Source organism: Anser anser (assembly GCF_964211835.1).
Source record: "Anser anser genome assembly, chromosome: 3".
In the NCBI taxonomy this organism is placed as follows: Eukaryota; Metazoa; Chordata; class Aves; order Anseriformes; family Anatidae; genus Anser; species Anser anser.
The window spans coordinates 76,634,446-76,657,721 of record NC_139722.1 but is presented as its reverse complement, the minus strand read 5'-3'; the positions used below and the strand labels follow the sequence as shown (position 1 = coordinate 76,657,721).

Here is a 23,276-nt window from a genome sequence, read left to right as displayed (position 1 = left end):
AGATCTATTTTCCTCTAATGTCAACTTAGAAGTATTGCATGGTGGGGAAAAATTGTGTACGCTTCCAATGCTTGTAGGGAGCTAAAAGCTTCTAGTTGCTTGCTTTATGAAAACATTTCTTCAATGTTCTCAGCCTTAAGACCATAGCTCAAATTCAGCATCTGTCAACAACTTTAACAGATGGGGTTCATCTCATCAGTTTTAACTGCCTCATTTAAGCTACTCACTTAAGCTTGCACCTTAAGCAGGGGAGAGGTGCACGTCCAGATGGCAGCTCATCCCATTACGGCAGAGATACTACTCTCCTTTGCTTCTATGATGCAGTATCAATGTAACTTAGATGACATTGCTTTTCAAAAAGTAACAACATACCAAGCCTGGTGTGAGGCTCAGCTTTTATCACAAATTAGGAACAGCAACAACAATTTCTCTCTCTAAATACGTATTTTTGAGTGATGATGCTGTCTCTGGTGCATTAGGAGGAAAAAAAAAGATGACGCAGCGACTGGATTCAGACAACCAAGATTACTCAAATCCATACAGGAAATGAAAAGTCATCATTTACAAAGAATAGAACATTATCTTTCTTTTGACTTTTATAAAGGTACAGTGGTTGTAAATTCATTTTAGGTCAAGAAGCATCTGCATTTTGGTAACAGGGCAGGATCAATGCAAGCAAAAAAAATCATGCAGCTTTAAAGTTTTTTCCTTTTTTTTATTTTTTATCTGAAAAGGGAATGTGTTTCAGTGAAGACCTTGGATAAGTTTCAAAATACTGTTCTGTTTAATTTTTAATACTTCACTGTCACTTAACCAATGCGCCCTGCAAGCGAAGAGATTTTTCCACATAAACCTTCTTAGAAGGTTTAGTTTACTTTTCAGAAAACCACAAAACTTTTTACAAGATAAACCATACTACTGTCTACTCTCCATTATCCTGAGTAATAGGGACTTAAAATATCCGAGATAACAGGTCTACATAACTTGATAACACAAATTCTGTGGAGAAAAAAAAGAAGGTAAAAAAGTAGGGTTTCTGAACCCAGGTCAGCCTTGGCAGAAGCACAGTTATCCCCTCATCTGCGGTATGGTTTATCCTCAACAGCTCTGAGATCATAGTGAGTTGCTGCAAAAATGCTTTCAGCAAATGGGGAAGTGGAAATCAAGCAGTTTCTGTCCCTCCACCCCTCCCTCCACCCTCCTCCTTTCTTACAGTGAAAGAAATAGCTTCTGACCTGCATTGTACTATTGATCGAGTGATTACTTTCTGCCTGGACCTGTGGTTTCTCTTCATAATTTGGCCACTGACTCTGAGCTGGACCCATTCGATCCTGGGACTTTGAAGCTGGGAATGTGAAATATTCCCTAGTATAGGTCTGTGTTGGGATGGGATAAGCTTCAGGTCGTGGAGGCAGAGTCTGTTCCTGAAAAAGGTAGAAAGAACGTAAGATAGAATTTTTCTTATAATGCAGATCTCTACAGAATGTTATTCTAAACATGCATTTCCTATAAGTTTTGTTTTGCCTTCTGAGAGCATTATTTGTCTGGAATAACAGATATGGAGGTTTTCCAGTATCAAATATAAACTGTGGTTATGACTAATGTTTTTATGGTCTGAAAACAAGTACGTAATATTGGCATAAGCCAAAGAAATTGCAGTGACAGCTTCGTGAACAAAATTTCATGAAAATCACCCAAACTTTTCTCAATCTTTCATTAAGCTTTAACAAGCAAAACCCCCCACCCAGTCACTAGCACCAGCGTTATGCTGAAATACTTAAGTGAGACACTGGTTTGACTCAAGCACACTGATCCTATTGATAGCTTAGGAAAGTTTAATAGCCAGCATTTTGCTTGCCACTTCTGACCTCTGTACAAAGATTTCCAGTCGAGACTGAGGTTATTTTGGTGGTAGTTCCAGATGCATAAGCATTCTTTCCCCCAGGGCTTGGAGGCTGATCTGTTGGAAAGTTAAAGGAAGCATTTATGTGCCTGTTAATATTAATTTACATAACTTAACAAAACAACAGTATTCACAACAGAAGTATGATTTTTCCTCTGAATAGTTCTAACAAGAGGCTTGCTCCAAAAACATTGCTACTACATAATTATTTTAAACAATCAATTTTTTTTTTTAAACAAACAAACAACAAAAAAACCAATCACCCCTTTGGAATTCAACAGTCTTTAAAGTTAGTGGAAGAGGCATCTACCTCTAAAAGAAGGATAATCTTTCTTACTTGCTACATTGGGGCTGGAGCGATGATCGGCTCTGTTCTTCATTAATCTATCATCCCCTGGCAGCTTCTTTGGTTCACTGTACTCTGTCCATGGCAGCTGAGGGCTCTCCGGTGACCCATTTTGCGTGGAGTTGTTATACAGCTCAAAACCTTCACTCTTTGGTCGGGGTTTACCTGAGCCACGGCGGTCAGAAACTGTAACAGTTGATATATATTTTCCCCCTTTCACTTATATTAACTACTGTCTAGCATACTCCTTCCAAGAGTTCCCTTGCATTTAGAAGAAAAAATGAGTTTCTGGTAAAGCAATTATTAAAATCTTTGCTTCTTCAGATATGCAATTCCACTTCTGTATCAACGGTACAGGATTCCTTTGATTTTTATGGCTTCAAAAGAGCTTTTGAAAAGATAAAACAGTATTTGGTAAAGCCAAATGTGCCTTACTAAAAAGTCTCTTGCTGACTCATAGAGGCATATGGCAACTGGGATGGTGTTGTAAACTGTGGTAATAAGGATTTGTTCTTTTAACCCATTCTTTTCTATTCTATAGTATATATAGAAAAGGACTTCCTTTATAAAAATATTTTACGTAAGACTTGCATGTTAGCTCTGTGAAGTACAATGATAAAAACATAACATTGGAGAAACACTGAAGAATTTATGATCAGGCACACAAACTTAAGAAGATAGGTTTCAGTATTTCTAGTTTAAAAACTAAATAAAACACGTTCCTGGGGTTTCTGTTTTTGTTTTTCTCCCTTTGTAATTACATTACACTCTCTGGTTACAGGGAAGTCATACTCCATGAGGAGGAGGGAAGCTTTTATGTAAGCGATAGAAAAGCTATTGAAGTTATAAAGACGTTTGTATTCGTTATATTTCATTAATTAAAATAGAAATTATTTCAAAACCAGGCCTGTATTTAAATTCTTTTTTTTAAAAAAAGGCAAAAATGCAAAACACTTATTAATGATTAGACTAGTATAATTTTAAGCAGTATTTAAAAATCATATGAACTTTTGATAAGAAAATAAATGCTTCCATTCTATGCATTTAAATTTCGTCTGATTTAATGCTTTAGTAGTATTTGGCAAGTTACTATGAATTATTGTGTTTTCTGCATTCTAAGTCATAAAAAAGCTGTTATTGTTATATATAATATTATTCTTGTTTGTTTACCTCTTTGCATCATTGGGGATGGCTGATTAAGCAAGGTTGCCAGACCATGGTAAATTGCTCCTTGTTTTGCTACTTCCAGTGTTACTACAGAACCTGTCCTTGTCATAAGTTCTGCAGCCCTGCAATAGAAGTCAGAGCAAATAAAACAAAATCAGGCACTGTATTACTTATTTCTCCTTGTCATCATTTTTTAATGTCACAATTCCCTCGTATTTGTTCTAGTTACCTTTTGTTTGACAAAACACTATTTTTTCTGACTAATACTTAAAATCAGTTGAAAAAATAGGAAAACAACAGCTAGAAGCTAGTCTGTTTACTAAACAGATGATACGCTTACATATAAGTATTTCCAGCTTCTGCAGGTAATTGTCAGAAGCCAAAATATTTAAAAATTAGAGCTAAGAACAGCTTGCTAAAAGATACAGCCCAAATGTGTAACATCATCTCTGAGCTGAAAACTCTTGTTACTAAGATAACACAGAGAGTCATTTAAAAAGGAAAAAAAAAAAAACAACAAAGAAGAGAGACAAAGCCTAAGGGGGGGGGGGGGGGGGGGTATGGGGGTGGGAAGCCCAAGACTTTTTTCAGTTAACTACTACCCTAGCTTTATTTTTTTTTCTGTGTAAAGACACTGAGTGAAAGCATTCTGTACCTTTCCTGGGACAGGCCCACCAAACTTCGACCGTCCACACTGAGCAACTGATCCCCTGCAGCCAGACGACCATCCTAATTACATATTCAAGAAAGAAAAAAGAAAATCATGCACCAACACTAACTTGGTGTAAATGAAAACAATTCATTCACACTAGCAAATAAAGGATTTAAAAGTATTTGCAAAGGATTTTTCCACCTCTGAAATTCTGATGTTTAAAACTATTACTAACCACATCTGCAGCACCTCCTTTCACAACAGACTTGACGTATATTCCAAGTTTATCTTGACCAGCACCCTACAGAGAAAAGGATATTATTACATTTATATTTAATCTCTTGAGCATTCCGTAAATTTTACTAAAAATTTACATGGCTAGATAAACCTCTAAGTTTTTTTTCCTCCCCAAACCAGGAAAACAAAAAGTTATATAGAAGAGAGTTAAGGTCACTTAAAAATCAAAAGAAGGCTTTAATATTAGGCCTCTTGAACCTGCAAGCTGTTAGAAGCAAACAATATGTGGTCTTAATGCAAGCTTCAATAATCAAGAAAATACGTCAACTAAAATTTACACTTCAGGAGTTTGTTTTAATCCCCTTCTAATGAGAAATACTTATTTGCACTTTTGTATGCATGCTGTTTATTTATTTTAGATACCTGTGTATTATGTTCCAAAAGACTGCAGTGTTACCCTTGCTAATACCCAAATCTAACAAGATAAATTGCAGATTGCCTATTCTGCTTTGAGAATTAATGACCAAAAGGAATAAAAAATGCTTTTTACAGTAAAAGTTATTAGGACAGTAAATGAGCTAGCAAAGAGGAACAAACAGTGCTTTTGCTTTTATAATAAACAAGTAGATGTTACAACTAGTAAGTATTTCGGAGTTAACAAAACCACTGTTTAAGTCTACTGCAGAACCGTACAATTTTGTTCATAAAAATCTGCCTCAAAGTATCCCACTGAATTTTAAAAGGACTGTTAACATATTGCTAGACAGCCAACAGATTTAAGGCATGAGGACGCGAGCATCTATTCAAGCCATGCTGTTGCATCATCCACGTGCTCCAATTTACAAGACACCACACAAGTCTACGTTAGTATCACAAACCTTTAAATTGTCACTTATAATGTAAGACAATCACTTGTGACTACACTATTTAGCATAGCAAGCCATATCATTTAAACTAATCCGCATGTCACTGTGAAGAACACTACAGAACTACTGTTAGGTTTTCAGAGCACAGATTTTGTTTTCTACAATAACACCCAGGTTGATTATGTACTGAAAATGCAAATTCCTCATCGTCTCCCCCCCACTTTTCCAACTCTACTTCTTTTGTCAGCAAAAGCATTCATGGCTTCCATCATTATAATGAAATAAAGTAGAAAAGTACAGATTTTCTTCAAAAGCAAGCATTATACAAGATTTTTCTAAGCAGGTGAAGGATTAAATTTTTATTAATTAAAACTTGAGTTAATTCCAAATGTTTATTCAAAAGGCACAGAACAGGATTTACTTTGAGTCCCACGATTCAAGATTAACATTCTATATGTGCAAATTTTTCAGAACAATTGCATAAGTTGTACATAAAGGGAAAAAAAGAAAAAAACTTCAATAAAATAACTAAAGAAAAGACATTTTCTGTGTCTAGGAAGAACATAAAGGTAATTAAAATATATATAAATAAATACACATTTTTTTTCTGAAAGGACTCTAAAGAAACATTCAGACAACTGCATATTATTTTTTAACTTTATACTAGAAGAATCAGTTAAAGTTATGAGAAATACAAGTCAGAAGACAGCTAGATAAACGCAATGAAAAACGAAAGCCACGCTTCATAAATCTTTTTCCTCAAGCAACCAAGAAGCACATGGAAAATGCTGATCTGGCTGACAGAACATCTAGCCCTCCAAAAAGTATGTGGCAAGATCTCTTACTAGGAATTCTTAAAGAATTTAAAGTTGTCATGGGATAAGATGGAAGTTGTCCATGCACATTAGTAACTAGTTCAACAACGGATAGGAAGTTTTTACTTTTCACAAGGAATGGAAGCTATCAGAGAAGACCTAAATGAATGTGCTGTTCACGAGGCTCACAAGTTTTTCAGAAAAAAGGGCAAACAATACTAAAACTAAATTTTCTGGATAGAAAATGCACCAGTCAAAACCAGGGGCTGGAGAAGAACCACGTGATACCGAGCACTGGAGTAATAGGGGAAAATGCATTTTACTGGTCCAAATGTGAAGTAATGCTCCAACCCTGTAGGGGGGACTGGTCCCCATCAGGGCAATTTTGGCATAAACAGCCCAGAAGAGTCATCACCTCTCCTTATTGGGAAGTGAAGGTTAAGATGATTGGCCTCCTTCCTCTGCCTCCAACCACTAAATATACGTAGAGGCATGCTCCTTCTGTTCCAAAGGACGAAAGAGTCAACAGCAAGAGTCGCCCATCCACCCCCCTTTAAGTTACAACCCCATGGATCACAGTCACATGTAATTGCAGGGATGAAGCAACAGCTTTTCTTGGAGCCAGACTGACCAAGACTAATCAGATATCTCTAAAGCTACCTGGGACTGAAACTGCTTTATTCAGTCTTAGCTTCATCAGCTGCTAGCAAGAATCTCACCCTCTTGGATCCAGTGTCCAAAGATCTGCCTAACACAGTTAAAGATAAGGTGGAAACAGCAAGCTGGTGGAAGAGCTCTGCCACTTTAAAAAGTGCACACTTTAATCAAGAAATTTGGGGATCACGAGTTTGCTAATCATGACTTACATCATACTGTATCTGTATGTGTCACCTTTCTTATCCTTGACTATGATCATATACTTTAGATGAAGTTGGAACCTTCTGTTAAGGCCCGTGTTACCTGCACTGTTTTTGCAAATAGTGATTAAGACAATCATTTGCAACTGCACAAATACCCATACAATAGTTTCTAAACTGGCTTTAACTGTTCAAGAAATATCTTTTTAGTTACTGTTTTCAGAGCAATCTTTATATATCAGCTCAAACGTCTGGGAGCCAACAGAACTATTAGACAAGAGCAAAGAAAACTGAAAACACAGTGGTCACTATGTAACTAGAGGGTTCACATTTAGAAAACTGTAATTCTCATTATTCCCTTACAAAAAGGCACCAGCAGAACCATGAGGCTCAGAGGATAACAAGAATGATCAGGAACACGGGGTTACTTCCTTGAGAGAACCAGATAATATGGACTCTATGGACTCCTCAGCTTAGAAACAATCAAGAGAGGAAGCGAAGGTCTATGGAATTACGAATGGCAGACAGGATTATTTATCATCTCTCTAGTCAGTCAAGACAAAACTTTCTTACTCATGCTATCAGGTAGCATATTTTATAAAGTCAACAATTCCTCCTCCCCACCACCCCAAGGGAAAAAAAAAAAACACCACCAAACCAACAACCTTTTTTCCAAAGGATTTCATAATTCAGTTGGGAAACTGCCAATAGACTGCTGCAGAGGCCAAAGATTCACGGTAATATCTTCCAAGGGCTTTCAGAAAAAGTGATACAGATGTAATACATACTGGAAAAAAAATCTGAAATTACAGAAAGCTAGAAACTAGGAGGAAACATCTTACATGTGTTCTGTTACACTTTCTGGCTAAGTATCTGTTATTAGACACAGCTGAAAGATACCACATCAGATGGATTTTTTCTCCAACTGTTCTTGCACTCTAAACCTTACACTGATTCTTCATGTTTCAAGGGAGCTGACATTTTGCTCACTATTCCTTCTTTTCTAAGTGTTCTTTTGAAGCCTATACAGTTTGTCAATCCTTCTCCTGTGTGCCTTTTTTTTTTTTAAGACAAGTTATGAGCAGATGCATTAGCTCCAAGTCACCTACTTAACACAAGGCTAATGAATTTTAAAAGTATAAAAATGATTTTAAAATAAGTCTCTATTTATTCAGATTACATAGAACATCTTTAGCGTCTACCACATCTACTCCCAGAGTAGGACAAATACGTCTTTTCTTTCCTGTGTACTTTATACACCATTTATTAGTATGTTTCTAACAAGATGCCTACTATTTTCACTTATGCTTAGGCAGACCTCTTACTAAGCATCATCGAGTTTAACTTATCTTCCTGTGACTTTTCCCCTAAGCTTTATAGTCATTGGAATCCAAATTCTTAATTTCTATTGAAACACTTATTTTTGCATCAGTTCCATCTTCCAGGAGACTGCACAGTTATTAAGACCCTTTTTGTGTCCTTAACATGTAGTTAGCCATGCATGCTAACCTCCAAAGTGAGCAAAATTCTCATATGTACCACGTGAATTTTTCTCCTATCACTTACTGACATTACAGTAGAACAGGTTTCTTTGTAGACTGCTTATTAAACTGTTTTTCTTTTAAAGAAATATGAAGGTCAGCATAATTAAAATTACTCTTCCATGAGCAAAGCAATTACGTGTACCAGTAGCAGTAAAACTGAAAACATTCTTTCCAGACCACTTTAATTTCTCCAATCCTGAATACCAAATGCATGTTTACCTGTAAAGCTGTGAGATGGAACAGAAGAACACAGCTGTAGAGAAGTTAAATGACTGTGGAATGCAAGAATGTGGTAAGCATAAAGAGATGCTTTTTTCCCTCTCCAGATTCATATATTGTAACCTACAGCAGATTTTCTCATATATCTATATACAGATGAGAATATATATTTTATATATATATATACATATTGAGAATATATATATATTTTTATATATATATATATATATATATGTATATATAAACAATTGCAATTCCCCAAAACATTTTCAAAAACTAGTTCAGTAAATTGTAGAAGCAACAAAATAGTTTAATCTACAGTAGTAAACTCTCTAGTGGTACCAATCTGTTTTTACAATCCTTGCAGAAAGTGAATAAACAGCACCTGTTTTGAGAAAAAAATGGAAAATGCTTCCCGTAAGTAATAATTTATGACATTTTTCAAGGTGTACAACCAACAAAATAAAAACTACTGCTTCTTCTTTGCTACTTCCAAATTATCATCTACACTGTTTAGTCACAGTTTTCAGCTGAAAAAGCCATGTATGAAGGGTTGGTAAAATATGAGGGGCTTAACAGAAAGTGAGCATAATCATTATGTCAGAAGTAGTCAACACAAGCCTCACCACAGGTTACAATATTCCTAAACTGAACTGCATGAGCCCAGTACTCGACTCCGAAAGATCTTTTCTGTTTACTTCTAAACAGTTGCTACTGCTACAATGCGTAGCCAAAGCAGACAACCATATGGAAAATGTTTTATATAGAAGCTATTAACCAATGAGAATGAGAAGAACAGTAAGTTTTGGACTGAAGAAAGGGAATTATTACGTGGTATTTATGTATTCTGATACCTCAAGTACACTAGACCTAAGCTTCAACATGAGGAACACCTCTACTCCATGCTTTTACAATACAGTTTTACAACCAGTACAAAAGAACAGCCCAGGTCATAAAAAACACATAAAGCACAGCTAAAAAGTTTAAGGCCAGCAGTGTAGCAATATTTACCTGGTTCAGTATTGAACATGTGTTAAATTCACTAAGATGACATTAGCTGGGCACTGACACATAGTGTCAGACCAAAATCCACCGGCCTGCTTGTGCTCTCCGGTGCTTGGAGCTGCGTGGGCGCTTCGCGGCAGCTCCCAGGCCTGGCCTGGCCTATCCAAAGGTTAAGCTGACCTGCTTCCCCAACCCCTGCTCCTAAATAAGCACTTAAGTCTTCAACCAAATCACTTTCCTAAAATTGTTTACAGCCTAGCGTAAGACAGATCACAGCCATCAAGAAAGGGGGCTGCCAGGAGGCCTGGGTCCATCAGGGAGGGCTGGTGACATCCTCCCTGCATACAGGGCTGGCATCAGGTAGCCCTTCCACACCAGACCCCGAATAGGGATTTCTGCTGTAAGAAACCCAAAAGCCCTCCTTTCAGAAGGAAAATTATCACCAAGAACTGTTCATTTTTAAAGTGTCAGAACAGCTCACCCATGTAAAGAGCACACTGTGAACTTGCACTAGGGAAGTATTCTTTTTAATGAGCAATACAAAACACATCCTATGGAATTTGACCTAACACAGGGTATTTCAGTTTAAACACTGCCCAAACAATTTCCAAATGGGTTAAAATAGCGTGACATAAAATAATCAGGTTTGCTTTGCAGCAACCTCAGACTCCATTGTTCCGTGAACGGCATGATGTTTTAACCCAGCAACTTAAACCACATCAGATTCCTAAATCCTGCTACTTGTCACCCATTTACTCGTGTAAGAGCTCTGATCAGTGTCTGCAGAGCAACAGTGTTTCTAGTGGAAGCCAATTTACAAAATGTTTGGGGGGGGGGGGGGGGACACATCACAAAAAAACAAACAAAAAAACCCACACTCTAAGCCATATATATGTACCCTGAAAGAGAAAGAAACTAAACAGGAAGAAAAAATATATTACAAGTGATTGAAATTCATCTTTTTTAATTTTTTTTTGAAGCCTGCACAGCAAGCACACTCAAAAGACACTTCCCAAGTTTGCCACAGCCCATCAATTCCCCTCCTAAACATAAAACATTTTAATTACCCTAATTTTAGCAAGGGATACACATGAATAGTGTATTTAGAACAGAAGAAAATACATCCTGTTAAGAAAAAAAAAAAAATCAAAACACCTTTACTGATGTAATTACACAATGGGATAAATGTCTTTTTTTTTTTTTTCCCCTCCAGGAACCTTAACGAGCTCTGAGCAAAAACATCAAAAGACTCTTGAAAGTAATCTTCTTCATGCTTGAGCTCACTTATCTTTAAGATGGATGTACACAACTGATTCAGGTGGGAAACTGAGGAAAACAATTAGGTCCAGTAACCAGACCAAAGCCATGCATTTCCAAACAACTTAATACCTTCAAGTTTGTTTTTTTATAACCATCTTACACATCTTAAGAAGTAATTTAATACTTTAAGACAGCACAAGTTGAAAGATGTTAACATATTGCACTTGCAAGTCTGGCATGCACTTAAATTTAGTAAGAGTATTAGAATAATTAATCCTTAATTTGCTGTGACTTACAGGTTGCTGCAGGAATTCTATGACAATGGGGAACATTCTCTTGCATTTAGAAGGAATTTTAATAGATCTTCTAATCCTGCTTGGGAGGTAAAGGCAAACACAGGATACTTCTGCATACAGAAGTCTGCTTAGAATGGTAACTGAGGTCTTTATCTTAAATCTAAATGAAGAAAAGAATGTATGGGAAAAATATTTGTTTAAGTGACAAGACTGCATTGTAAAAAGTAAATAAATAATGAGTTGTCCTCCAAGAAACAGACCAAGAACAAAAGGAGCTACAGGTCAAAAGAATAAGCAAGAAATGGACATATGCCACCAAGAAATCCAGCAATTAAAAGTCACCAGAAGTTCTATTTCCCTTACATCTGTTTTTATTGCATCTGTGTGGTTTACATATAGCATGTAACAATACTTAAAGGAGGACAGAAGACAGGTAAGGTTTTAGAAGAGAGGACTAACTTCATTCTTGCCATAGTAGCCCTGTTTCAAAGAGCTCTTATCGCAGAACAAAAACATGTTCAGAAACATCTTATAAGATGGTGTCTGAAATTACAACCCGAGGATATGGAGATAATAAAAGCAAGGAAGTAAAACACAGGAAACGCTTCCTGAGTTTATCACTCATTTGGATGCGATTGTTGGGAGCATCACATCAGTACTGTTCATAGGTTGCGTAGCTCATGAAAATGTAACTCTTCAATAATTTGAAGTTTGCGTTTAATTTCAAATGAAGTGGTACTAATTAGGCCTTAGTTTATTGTTCAGCAACATCCAACTACATTCAACTCTGTCAAACGCACATTCAGAAAAGTTACTTATAACAAGAGAGACTTTTCTTTCTGATGATTTTTAGTCGAATTGACAATGGACATTCTTAAGTAACTGGGTACACCCTACATACAAATTGACGCTATCTTCTGCATATGAAGTCCACACGAATATCTTAAGTCAACTCTCAGACCCTATAAAATACATAAATCGTGTAAATTCAACCCCAAAACACGCTATAAATTTGATTAGAAAAAAAGTGGCAAGTCCACGCTGGTACCTCCAGATTATTTTGCAAAAATACTTATGAAACTTCTTAAACCAATTATTTTCAAGCAAGAAATCCTGACCTGTTAAAAGAAGAAACTAAAAATGCAGACTATATACCCAAACCACAAAGTAACACATGTAAATACTAAAATAGCAGACAACTTAATGAACAAGAAAATTGCAGCTTATGAGAGAAAAATTAGCAATAGCTATCACTTCATTTGTTTCACGACAAGATGTTTTATCTTTTCTCTATCATGATGAATCAACAAAACAACAACAACAAAAAAAAACAGACCAAAACACATTTACAATACAAAGAGAACAACATCTGAAAATACAACAAAAGACTGCGGAACACACTTAACCAACTTCAACTTCAGCGAGAGCTTTCAGCTCTTCCAAAAAGCTATCTCAATGAACAATGAATTTGGAGAGACAGGGGCCAGCAGAAAATGGTCAGTATCAAAATCTGACCTGAGAAACAACTATTAATTACATATATACATAATATATATGTTGACATATGAATGACAGACATACATTTATATGGTTGACTTTCTTCGTTAATTCAGAGAAGAGTAATCCCTAAACATTTTCTATAACATTTAAAGTTCATTAAACTGTAACAAATAGGAATTTTACTAACCTAAAATCTCAAAATTTAAGCTGACTTCACTAGGGCAGACTTACACTTAGTAAATTAACATAAACTGCCCAGGCAAATTATTTTTCAAGGAAACATCAAAATAATACAGACTGTTTTTCTACTATTAAACCAACACAATTATGAAGCTCCTTGTTAGAAACATTTTTCAGAAAATATTATTCCTTGATCATTGAATTTCAAAAAAGCATAACCAAATTATTTTCTGTATTATTCAAGCTAGTTTCAGTTTCAGAAGATGACAAACTCTATTGTAATGGGTATGGCATACTATATTTTTGAGCCTTTTGTTTGTATGCCTTTGCATTTTTTCTTCTTTTAATTACTAGACAGAAAGGAAGTCCAGTAATTAAGATACCACAAAAAGCATGGAAGTAAGCCCTGGGTAAATACTTCTATTTGGAAAATTAAAAATTAACAAAAACTCTGTAAACTGCCATTTATAAATGTCTTCTAAATAAGCAGAACAACTGGAAAATGTAAGCTAATATCCCAAGACACATCACCAAAGTAATTTAGTCAAGATTTTACTGAATAAATGAAGAAATAAATTCGTTGACCAGAAGACCATTCTGAAAGGTCTGCAAAAGTAGAAAAGAACAGAAAACTCATGCAACAACGGCAACTTCTCACAAGTTCCAGAAGAATTTTGGCATCTATGGTCAGTGCACTTTCAGTCTCTAGAATGCTGATACAATACACTTAAGTCATTCCATGGATACAAGAGGGAAGGAGGGAGGTGGCAGGGGGGTGAAAAAGAGGCATTCAAATGCTAGATTTCCACGTTAAAAATGCACCTGGAAGGTGAAGAGAAATACCAGCCCCCCAAAATAGCTTTATTTAAGGAATTCCAACTCTTCAAGTCAAACAGGCTGCAAGCAGAAAAATCTGCTAATTCACTGGGAGCAGAAGGATGGAAGAAAAACCAAGCTGATACTGAGAAAAGCCAATCATGCATTTAATGCACCAAAAGAAAAATACAAAAATATGCTCAGCTGACTCAGATTTATGGCAGAAAAACTTATGCAAAGATTTTATACATATTGTCCAAATGGACATTTCTCTCTTCTAATCCTGCTATGATTCTCTGCTGGACTACAAAAAATCGTATTAATCATATGATTGTGAAAAATCATATCCATGAACCCAAAGGACCAAGCTGCATAATGCAACCATTGTAACCCCAGATTTTGAGACAAACTAACCTTTTTTTTATTATTATTTTTATTACATCAGCTTATATGTGTCATCTATCAAACAACACAACAGTCCATACTTGTTTTCACATTTAGCATTGCTTTGCAAGCACCTCCTTGGTCTCACAGGATTGTGCTCAGAACATTGCATTTGCTTCAAAACTTACAAGAACTGTAGAAACAGAAGAGGGGGAATTAAAAAAAAAGTAATTTTTATGGAATAATCAGACAGTGGCAATGAAAACAATATGAAACTACAGTGATCTGAAAAAAGACGACTACTCTGACATACCAGAACAGTACAAAACTGTGGATGGACAAGACTACAGGATTAATGAATTAATAAAAATTACAGAATTAAAGCAAATACTTAAGAAGAATACATTTTACTGCTAGAGTCGCTATGCCACAAGACAGATGAGTTTTATTAAACTTCCTTGTAAGTAGCGAGCACAGGAAAATTTGGCTCACATACATCACATCCTCCATACAAGTGGAACATAACAAATAGCGCAACAGCATGAACAGTAACATCAGATATAGCCTCTCCAGTGGCAGCACCATACCCAGCCCCCAGACTGGTTATTCAGTCACCACAGAACCATTAAAAGCAGACAGAAATTTCCGCCCCCACCCCCTCCCCATGTTGCACTTGCCAGGATAAGCAGCCACGATGGAACGGTGGAAACAACACGCAGCTGGGGCACAAAGCCAAGCACCCACGCCACGCAGAGACCTACAGCCAGTAGACACCAAGCTGTCCCACCAGTACCCCAGGCTAAAGGCTGATGGGGTGATAACCCCTTAACAGTTAAGCTACTATCCTCCTCCAACTTGATGCTGCACTAGAAGCTCTGGTGGAACAGCAATGAACTCTACTTTCTGCTAGGTTGGTAATATTCGTGCTGTTTCAGTGGATCTGTAAGGTGACCCAGTTATTTTAATACCCATGACTTGAATTAAAACATGAAAACCAACACTTCTCCAGTTGTTAGCAAAATTGTAGTATTAAATAACTAAGGTAAAATTAATGCATCTGTAAAGCATATCTATCTGCAGGTACTGTGCCTAACCAAACCGGTAATTCTCCAGACAACTGACAGTAAGGTCTTGTCATTACTTGTTCTAATCTATCATTTCCCCATACCGGTTTAGATTCATATGCTTTGTTGGAGCAGTTTTATTGGAGTGATGAATAATTTTCAATAAAAACCGCCGGAATCATGTTTGATTAAAGAAAAAAATGCATTTCAATAAAAAGATATATTTTTTTTATATTAAATGTTTACAAGAAATTCAAGAAAGTCTTCCTAATGACCTTGCAATACCAATTTGAAGATTTGTCTTCAGTACTTGAATATTTAAATATTTGCAAGCATCACATAATTTGTAACATGTAAAAGCAGTCTTGAAGTGTAGGCATCTTTACTCTCCAGTTATAGTTTGGCTGAATCTATTAAAACCCCAAAAAGTTACCAACCTTTTCCAAAGGAAGACTATCAAGACTATCAAGACTACTTGTCAAAACACTCCAGACTGCAAGTTTTGTTTGCAGAAACCAGATATATTTTTTTTAAAATTTCCAAGACTTGCTTGGATTTTGCATAATCTTGCAAAAAATAAATTAAAGACGACTGTATTTGAATAACGTAGATTGCACACATGTAAACACACACACTGCTGAACCATCAGGCCCTGGCATCTCTCATAATAGTTCAAGGATGACACTGCTTCCCCAAGTTGGTCTTTTTCATTGATTTTATGTTTAACTTCAAAAAAACTACAGTTTAAAACAGAAGAAAACCCTGCAACTGAAGTGTGTTTAAAGAAAACCATAAAGTTCTGCCCCATGACTGAAATCTAGCTATCAGGCCCGAAATCTTTTATCTGCCTACACCCAGAGCAGATTGTACTGATTTTTATCAGGGCTAATTCTCTGATTCCAGACTCTAAGTTTACACAGAAGATCTTCGTAAGTTTTTATAAACATCCTTAAAGGCAAGTTTATGCAGCAGAGTCAAGTCTCAGTCTGACCTCCCTGGCACGTAGCTGGTCCAGAAGCATTGAAATAATCCAAGCTTATAAGCACTTTAAAGAATACCAGTTTACTAAACTATGCAGCCAGTTTACAAATGTACTCTTTGCAAAAAGTAAAAGTTTCTGAACACTCCCTCTGCCTCAAACACTCATTCCCTAAAGCTGAATGCATTTTCTAGTCTGCATCTGGCTGAGAAAAAGCATATTTATCTGCTTTATGTACAGAACATAGCATGCCTACGATTCACTGATCTACTTGCTGTCAGTCCATAGGCCAGCTCTGTAGCTGCCCAGCCTGCCTGCAGCAAGGGCAACCTTCTTTCCCGTGCAGGTCAGAGGAAAAAAAAAAAGTTTGGCAGAGGAAGGGAAGGCCTCTGCTACCTCAAGACCTACTTGGAAGCTTTGAAAACCTGTCATTGTTAGACAAAATATTTTATAGCATGCTGTACAGAAATGAGGTGAAGCAGCTTACTGTCTGTTAGTTGTGGCCACAGCTGCTGTGAGTCGAGCAGTAGCCTGGATTAAAAAGAGTTTTAAAATTGACCCGTGCTCCATATACGTAAACGTCTGCTTTCCCCTCTCAAACTCTCCTCTGTGGTGGTGGGAAAATACCAAACAGTTTCAGAGTTGGACAAAGTACAGTCACAAGCAGTGAAAACATTTCCAATTAAACTAAACGGGAAATGGGGATTCAGCCTGTGGTGAAAATCAACATTATTAGCAGGCAAAGAAATATTGCACAAATGAAAAATACATGACTTACAATTCAGAGAAAAGCTAGACTGCAAGCTGTACAATATAACTGGATTCTGAAGCATCCAGCATAACCTAGAAACTTTTCATCCACATACGTATAAGCTCTATTTACAAATAGATTCAAAAGGGGTAAATATAAAGGACTGAAGAGGTTTGTTGTTCTCTTTACTGGAATAAGGGTTTCCAGTTAAGTGCCTGTCACATTTTGTTTTGTTTTTGTTTCTAAGTAAAAGAACATTTGAAATCAAGATTGACTTGGGTACAAACGAAGTAAGTAAATGTATCTTTTATCTTCCTAAAGTTTGCTCCTTCCAGGAGACCAAAGAACCTCATATGTTGTATAATGGACTTCCTGAGACAGTCACAATAGATTATATAGTATTGTATGTAGTCTTGCATGTATGTAGACTTTCTTCATTTTCTTTAAACCAAATTACAGCATTCAGAATCCCCCATAAGGCAAATAGATAAACATGGGCAGCAGGCATGCAGACATAAATAACTGTAACATCGTCTGTGCTAGGCAAGAGTATATGACTTTCTAACATGATTTCTCTAGTACGCTGAAAATTGAGGGCTTCCAAAAGATATCTGGATGAAAACCAACACAACTACGTCAACTATTGGAAGTAATTAGCCTAAAGTCATATTCTGAGACTGAAATCAAGCGTGCAACAGTTTCTACCTAACTATACTTTATTTTTGCTCTAATGAAACACAAACAGTAGTAGGTAAAGGCATAAAATTTCATACAATGCCTTCGTAAAAGACTACGTAAGTTTTAGTCAGTGGTCTTCCTTAATCTTTCACCGTTATAAATGCTGCAACTTCAGATTTATATGATATTGCACAAACCCATAAAGGCACGTTTATTTTTTAACAAAAGAAATTAAACACACAAGCCAGTTTGAATCTACCTAGCTTGCGTTTCAAAGAAAAAAAAATCTTTTGCTGAGTTCAAGGAATACATATTGCTTGAGCTCTACTGCCCCAAACAAGAGTTAACTTTTTACTGTATGTTTGCTCTAAATTGTCTCTGAACAGCGCATGCTAAGGGCTAGTTAGAGTTCAGTACCAGGAGAAGTTGTATTGAACACTCTGTGACACTTCCCTGTCGAGGCAACCCAGAACTAATGCCTCAGCTTAATTAGGTCCGCGGACAGAATAAGAATGTCACGGCTGATTTATTTTTAGGGGAAAATAACAATAATTAAAAATATATATAATTGCACAAGTGTGTGTGCACGCATACTTTTTCAAAGTAATGGCTCTTGGCTCTGTAGCTAAGGAGAAATTACAGCAGAAAATATACAGTATATTACTCCACACATATTTGTGCTTCTTCACTTTCAGGTAGATAGATACATCTTAATCCAGTATCAGTGGATACACTATCAGACCCTATTAACAATCTAAATCTCTACCCCAAATGAGAGTATTATTCACACAGGAAGAAGTCAACACAGAATTTAATTTCTTAAAGTCTTCTTCATTGATGGGAGTAGAAAATTTAAAAATAAAATGCTGCGTTAACATGCATTTAAAATACATTTAGATTATTTGAATGCCAGAATGGAACATAGCCTGGTAGCGTAATTCTAGTTAAAGACTATGCACACTGTAACTTTTGTGGGCTAGCAAGTGCTTGCATATAAGGTGTTTGTACAAGGAAGAATTGGCACTATAATAAATAAAAAAATAAAAGCCACACAAACAAACCCTTTGTTCCAGAAGACATAAAATACAACGTCTAGGTGACCCATTTGCAGTATCAATCTAAATATAAGCAAGAAAAAACACTCTACTTGAGCAAAGTTGCGGTCTCAACTAGTAAGAAGAAAAATCATGCTGTATTGTCATAAGCTTTAGTTTTTACACAGCATAAGAAAACAGTAGTATTAATTCATGCTGGAAGGAAAAGTCAAAGATTTTCCTTAAGTATTTAGAATGTGCAGACACAAGAAGGCTGTTATGAGGGAAGAGTGAAGTGTCTGAAATTCTGTCTTAAAGACCTGGAACATAAGTAAAGAACTAATAAACAATTTAAAAAAATAAGTGTCATTAACTTTCTGTATTTGCAAGCTTACAGTATAGAGAATTATGTTATGTATTATGTTATCCGTATTATTTGCAACTAAAACCCTAACTTTCAATTTAAAAAAAAAGATTTAAAATTAATGTTAACATCTGTTCTTCCTATATACATCACCTAACAGGTATTTGTTCAGGAAAATTTCACATTGAAATTGGTATTCCTGTTAATCTCAAACCCTCCTTAAAATTAACACTTCAGATTGACTTAAATATAAAATGATGAGGAACTCGTTAGACAGTAAGTCATCTCAGGGTGATTTCATTAAACCTTAAGATCAAACAAGGTTGCCAAATAACACAAACTATTTACAAGTAAGAGCCCACACACTTGTTTTTAGAAAAGTAACCCCTTCCCCACTATAATTATTGATGAACTGTTCCACTCAATATTTGAAATGCTTGTATTAAAAAAGAAACATCACCATCGTATCCCTATTTCACTAAGTGCTAAGAAAATATTTGATCTGGCTCTCTCTTAAAAAACCTTGAAAATATACTCTGATCTATTTACTGTAGGACAGAGACATTCACACATACTTTAAGGTACATGCATATATTTTAAGGTAACTTTTTCCATTAGAGTAAAAAAGGATGACAGTAAGCAGAAATGCACTGTATATTTTTAACAACTCAATCGCAGAATATTAATGAATGTAACCAGCATGAGAAGGTAAATCCTCAAAATCAGCTCTAACACTTGGAAGAACGCTGGAATCCTCTCCCTTGTGCAGCAGCAGTCTGAACAGAATTGAAATGCCTCTAGTCTGTGAATGTGTTAAATATAGGATATCCTAACTGCAATGTATTCACATGTTCTGGTATTTTTAGAAGAGTCTAAAAAGAGAATTAAAAACCTTACATACACCGTTTGGGATGTCAATTTTATTATTCTACTAAGACTTTTAAGTGAAAAACAGGCTTTTAGAGGAATCTGGATTAAAGCCAACTAATACGACAAGTAAACATATCACAGGTCATGCTATTCATGCTCTTCCACAGTAAAACAATAGTTATCACACCTGAAACTTTAAGTATTAATAGCCACTTCCACAAGTTTGAGAAGTGCATACCAAGAACAAGCTAAAAAATTAGTTAAGCTTTTTCTTTCTAGATTTTGGAAAGTTAGCTATTAACATCTGACTATATTTAACTGCATGCTATATTACACTGTTGCTACACGAACAAATCACTACTGGCAGGTTTAAACAAGCAAGAGAGCAGGAAAAAGTACAGGGATAGCATTTAAAACTTAAGAGAAAAACAGTCCCGATAGAAACCTGAACAGACTTACCATGGATTCTGTTCTTCCAACAACAGAAAACCACATTTTGATCTCCGGGACTACAGATCCTTGAAAGAAAAAGAACAATTCTCCACTTCTCTTTCAGCCCTCTACAGCAACCACCACTCTAGTCTGCTGGATTTTCCAAGATACCCATCAAGATAACTGAGCTGGATGCTATGACACGGTATAGCATTTATCAACACCAGCTATAACCAATACAATATTCAGACTCTTACGTAATCAGTTATGCCGTTCTGACTTTCATTTGCTTTAGAAGCTTTATTAAACTTTGAAAACTGCTAGAAAAACAAAAAGGGAGCCCTTTTGTAGAAAAGACAAAAAAATCTCCAAATTAAACAGGAAGTAATGTGCTGGCCCACAGATGGCTACGAAGTCACATGCAAAAGCCCCCAAAAAGCGATATATTTTTAAAGTAAACTGCATGCACACTCTGCTTCCAAATCATCTGGATTTCATAAAAACTTAACCGCAATGTGGTTGGAAGTCAGGCAGCTTTTAACATCAAAACATCTTTCGGGGTTAGAGCAACCAAATTCTGCACACAACCTCAAAAAGCAATACTGTTCCTGATGCCCGACCACTCCTACCACCTCAATTTCCATATACCCATTACAAAAGCTACTGCTAATAAAGCTACCCAAGTATTACTATAAGAAAACACGCAACACCTATGAAAAAGCAGAACAAGAAGTCACTGTTTCAGGTCATTTAACATGTGAAGTTATAACTTTAGAACCGAACTAAAAAATCTACGTATAAAGCATTCAGTTTAAGAAATGCTGCTAGGTATTTTCCCGACTTAGAACAAAACAACCACACACAAAACTGTTTACAGTGCTCTGGCACCTAACAGTTATTGCATAATGAGACGTGTTTTATCTGGCATGCATGCATACAGCATATATGCTTGCTGTATGGTTGCTCAACTATGCTCCGGGGCTGTCCTGCCTCAGAGAACACCCTTAGAGCGAGCTCAGGTGAACAAGCTGATGTGTAACAATTGTGCTCTCCCTGACATTCCTGGCAGGCCTATAAAACTTCTAATTAAATAAAATATGAGCAGCTGTGAAGTAGAAGTAACACACAAACATTCTGCCTGTCATTAGGTGGAAAGAGGATCAAGCAGGGGGTCTGTCAGTGACATAACTCTGTCATATATTCCTTGACTCACCTCCTTTGTTCTTGGTTTGCTTTTACATTAATGTCACTGTGTTTGCAATCAATCCACCAGTATCACAAAATGAAACCATCTATGCTAAGAATAAGCAGGTATACAGTATTTCAATGCAAGTTGTGTCACTTCTCTGCTTGTATGACCTTAGCTTCAACACAAACTTTTTAGATTGCTGCAGGACAGGAGTGACCATCACTTGGTAATTAAGAACATTTAGCATGGAAGGGGTATGGAAGGTATAGTATGCACCTTACCCATTAAAAACTCCTAATTGGCACAGACTTTAGTTACCTACTAAGTTCTGCAAACTAATAAAAATCCAAAGAATTATCAAAGCATGAATTAGTTAGATGTTTCCTCGAGGATGAGCAGATTACTACAAAAGGGAAACAGTCAAAATTATAGTAGAAAGTAGAAGTTATTTTTCTTTATAGACATCTAGAGATGGGTAAGAAATGCAGATTCTCTGAATTCCATTTTAACCGCCTTTATACAAAGCCAGATACAAGTATCAAGAGCCCACACAGACTTAACATGACAAGCAGGTCTGCAGTGAACATGCAAAGCGTTCTCACAGCGTGCTACTGACAGCAACTATTTTGTCACATCCCAGGAAAAAAACAACTGTTTTCCTAGCCACGCTGAATAGTTTCAGAGTTGTATTTCACTGTTTAGGACAGTGCCACCTATTGACCAGCCCCTGCATTTTCTTTTAGTACAGCACTTCTGAAGCACAAGGGAAAACAGAAGTTGAACAAAGATAACTGGGTTTGCAGTCTAACTCGGATCCCATGCATGGCATCAGTAACTGCATATTTCTGAAACCAAGTATGAGCTTTAATTTCTTCAGCTATAAGGTACCTTCATAGGAACACATGACAGCCAACCTTTTAATACTGGAAAAACCTAAATCTATTCTCATGCTTGCCTCTCCCTCTCATTTCAGATACTGTCATATTTTAAAAGTTTAGAAAATTTTAAACAGTCTATTAAATTTCTTTCCTCAGCAAAGGAGAAAGTGAAAATTTTAATTTTTATGCTGGCAAGAAACACATGACTTGAGATGCGTTGGAATAATTATTAGCAAACATCAACAGGATAATGATAGAAAGGAAAAAATCCTCTCATTATTACTAGCTTCTCAGCCACGCTCACTCAATTCTCTAATATATTTTGCCCTGCTCAGCTTGAAAAAAAATAATGCCTTTGTATTCTTCCTTAGCCTACTGTTTTTAGGAAGCCTTTTACAGGAAAAATGTGCTATTACTTGCTTACAGTAAGTAGCGTACACCCCTTGAATTAATTGCTTGAAAATAATCCTATTTAATTACCAGTGCAACTTATTTCAACACAATGAAAGACAATTATGTCTATCCAACATCTTGCTGACTTAAATTAAGCGAAAGTTTCTATTCTACATATACTAAAAGTAAAGATCTGTCTCTTGCTTATTTACGATCAAGATTCAAGACATGACCTTTTTAAAAGCAGAATTCCAATACGTGGCAGGCATGCAGCACCAAGATGACCTGCAGTCACTGCCTGGCCCACTGAATGTTTCTGCAACTGCACATAAAATGAAGAGTGCTGCTTCCATCACTGATCATGACAGAGGTATCATGAAATGTGTTAAATAATTTATCAAAACAACAATAAAAAAAACCACTAAATTTCAAATCAAGTTTACACACTGACCAATAGCATTGTTATGTAGTGATAATGGAAGTTCTGAGTGTCAGTTAAAGCAATGTATGGGAGAAGCCAGACAGCTCCAGTGAAAGTGGGAATTCCCCCCCAACACCGATAACCTGCTTTTCTCTACATTAGAAGCTAGATACCAC

The 23,276-nt window shown here is 36.3% G+C and overlaps 1 protein-coding gene across 27 annotated transcripts in view; it reads right to left on the bottom strand.

Annotated features, from left to right (window-relative positions):
• Positions 1-23,276, bottom strand: part of AFDN (afadin, adherens junction formation factor) — a 130,262-nt gene that overhangs the window by 17,873 nt on the left and 89,113 nt on the right. For 22 of the 27 annotated variants that reach the window (XR_014581956.1, XM_083830024.1, XM_083830004.1 and 19 more), the window contains 6 exons: positions 4,304-4,369; positions 4,072-4,145; positions 3,420-3,538; positions 2,241-2,435; positions 1,869-1,960; positions 1,236-1,424 (listed from right to left, as the gene is read on the bottom strand). Coding sequence is in view for 26 of the 27 variants with exons in the window: in XM_083830024.1 (XP_083686150.1) it covers positions 1,236-1,424; positions 1,869-1,960; positions 2,241-2,435; positions 3,420-3,538; positions 4,072-4,145; positions 4,304-4,369 (735 nt within the window). In the remaining variant the exon portion in view is untranslated. The remainder of the gene's footprint in view (positions 1-1,235; positions 1,425-1,868; positions 1,961-2,240; positions 2,436-3,419; positions 3,539-4,071; positions 4,146-4,303; positions 4,370-23,276) is intronic. The other 5 variants (XM_083830026.1, XM_083830006.1, XM_083830009.1 and 2 more) reach the window with 1 other exon arrangement.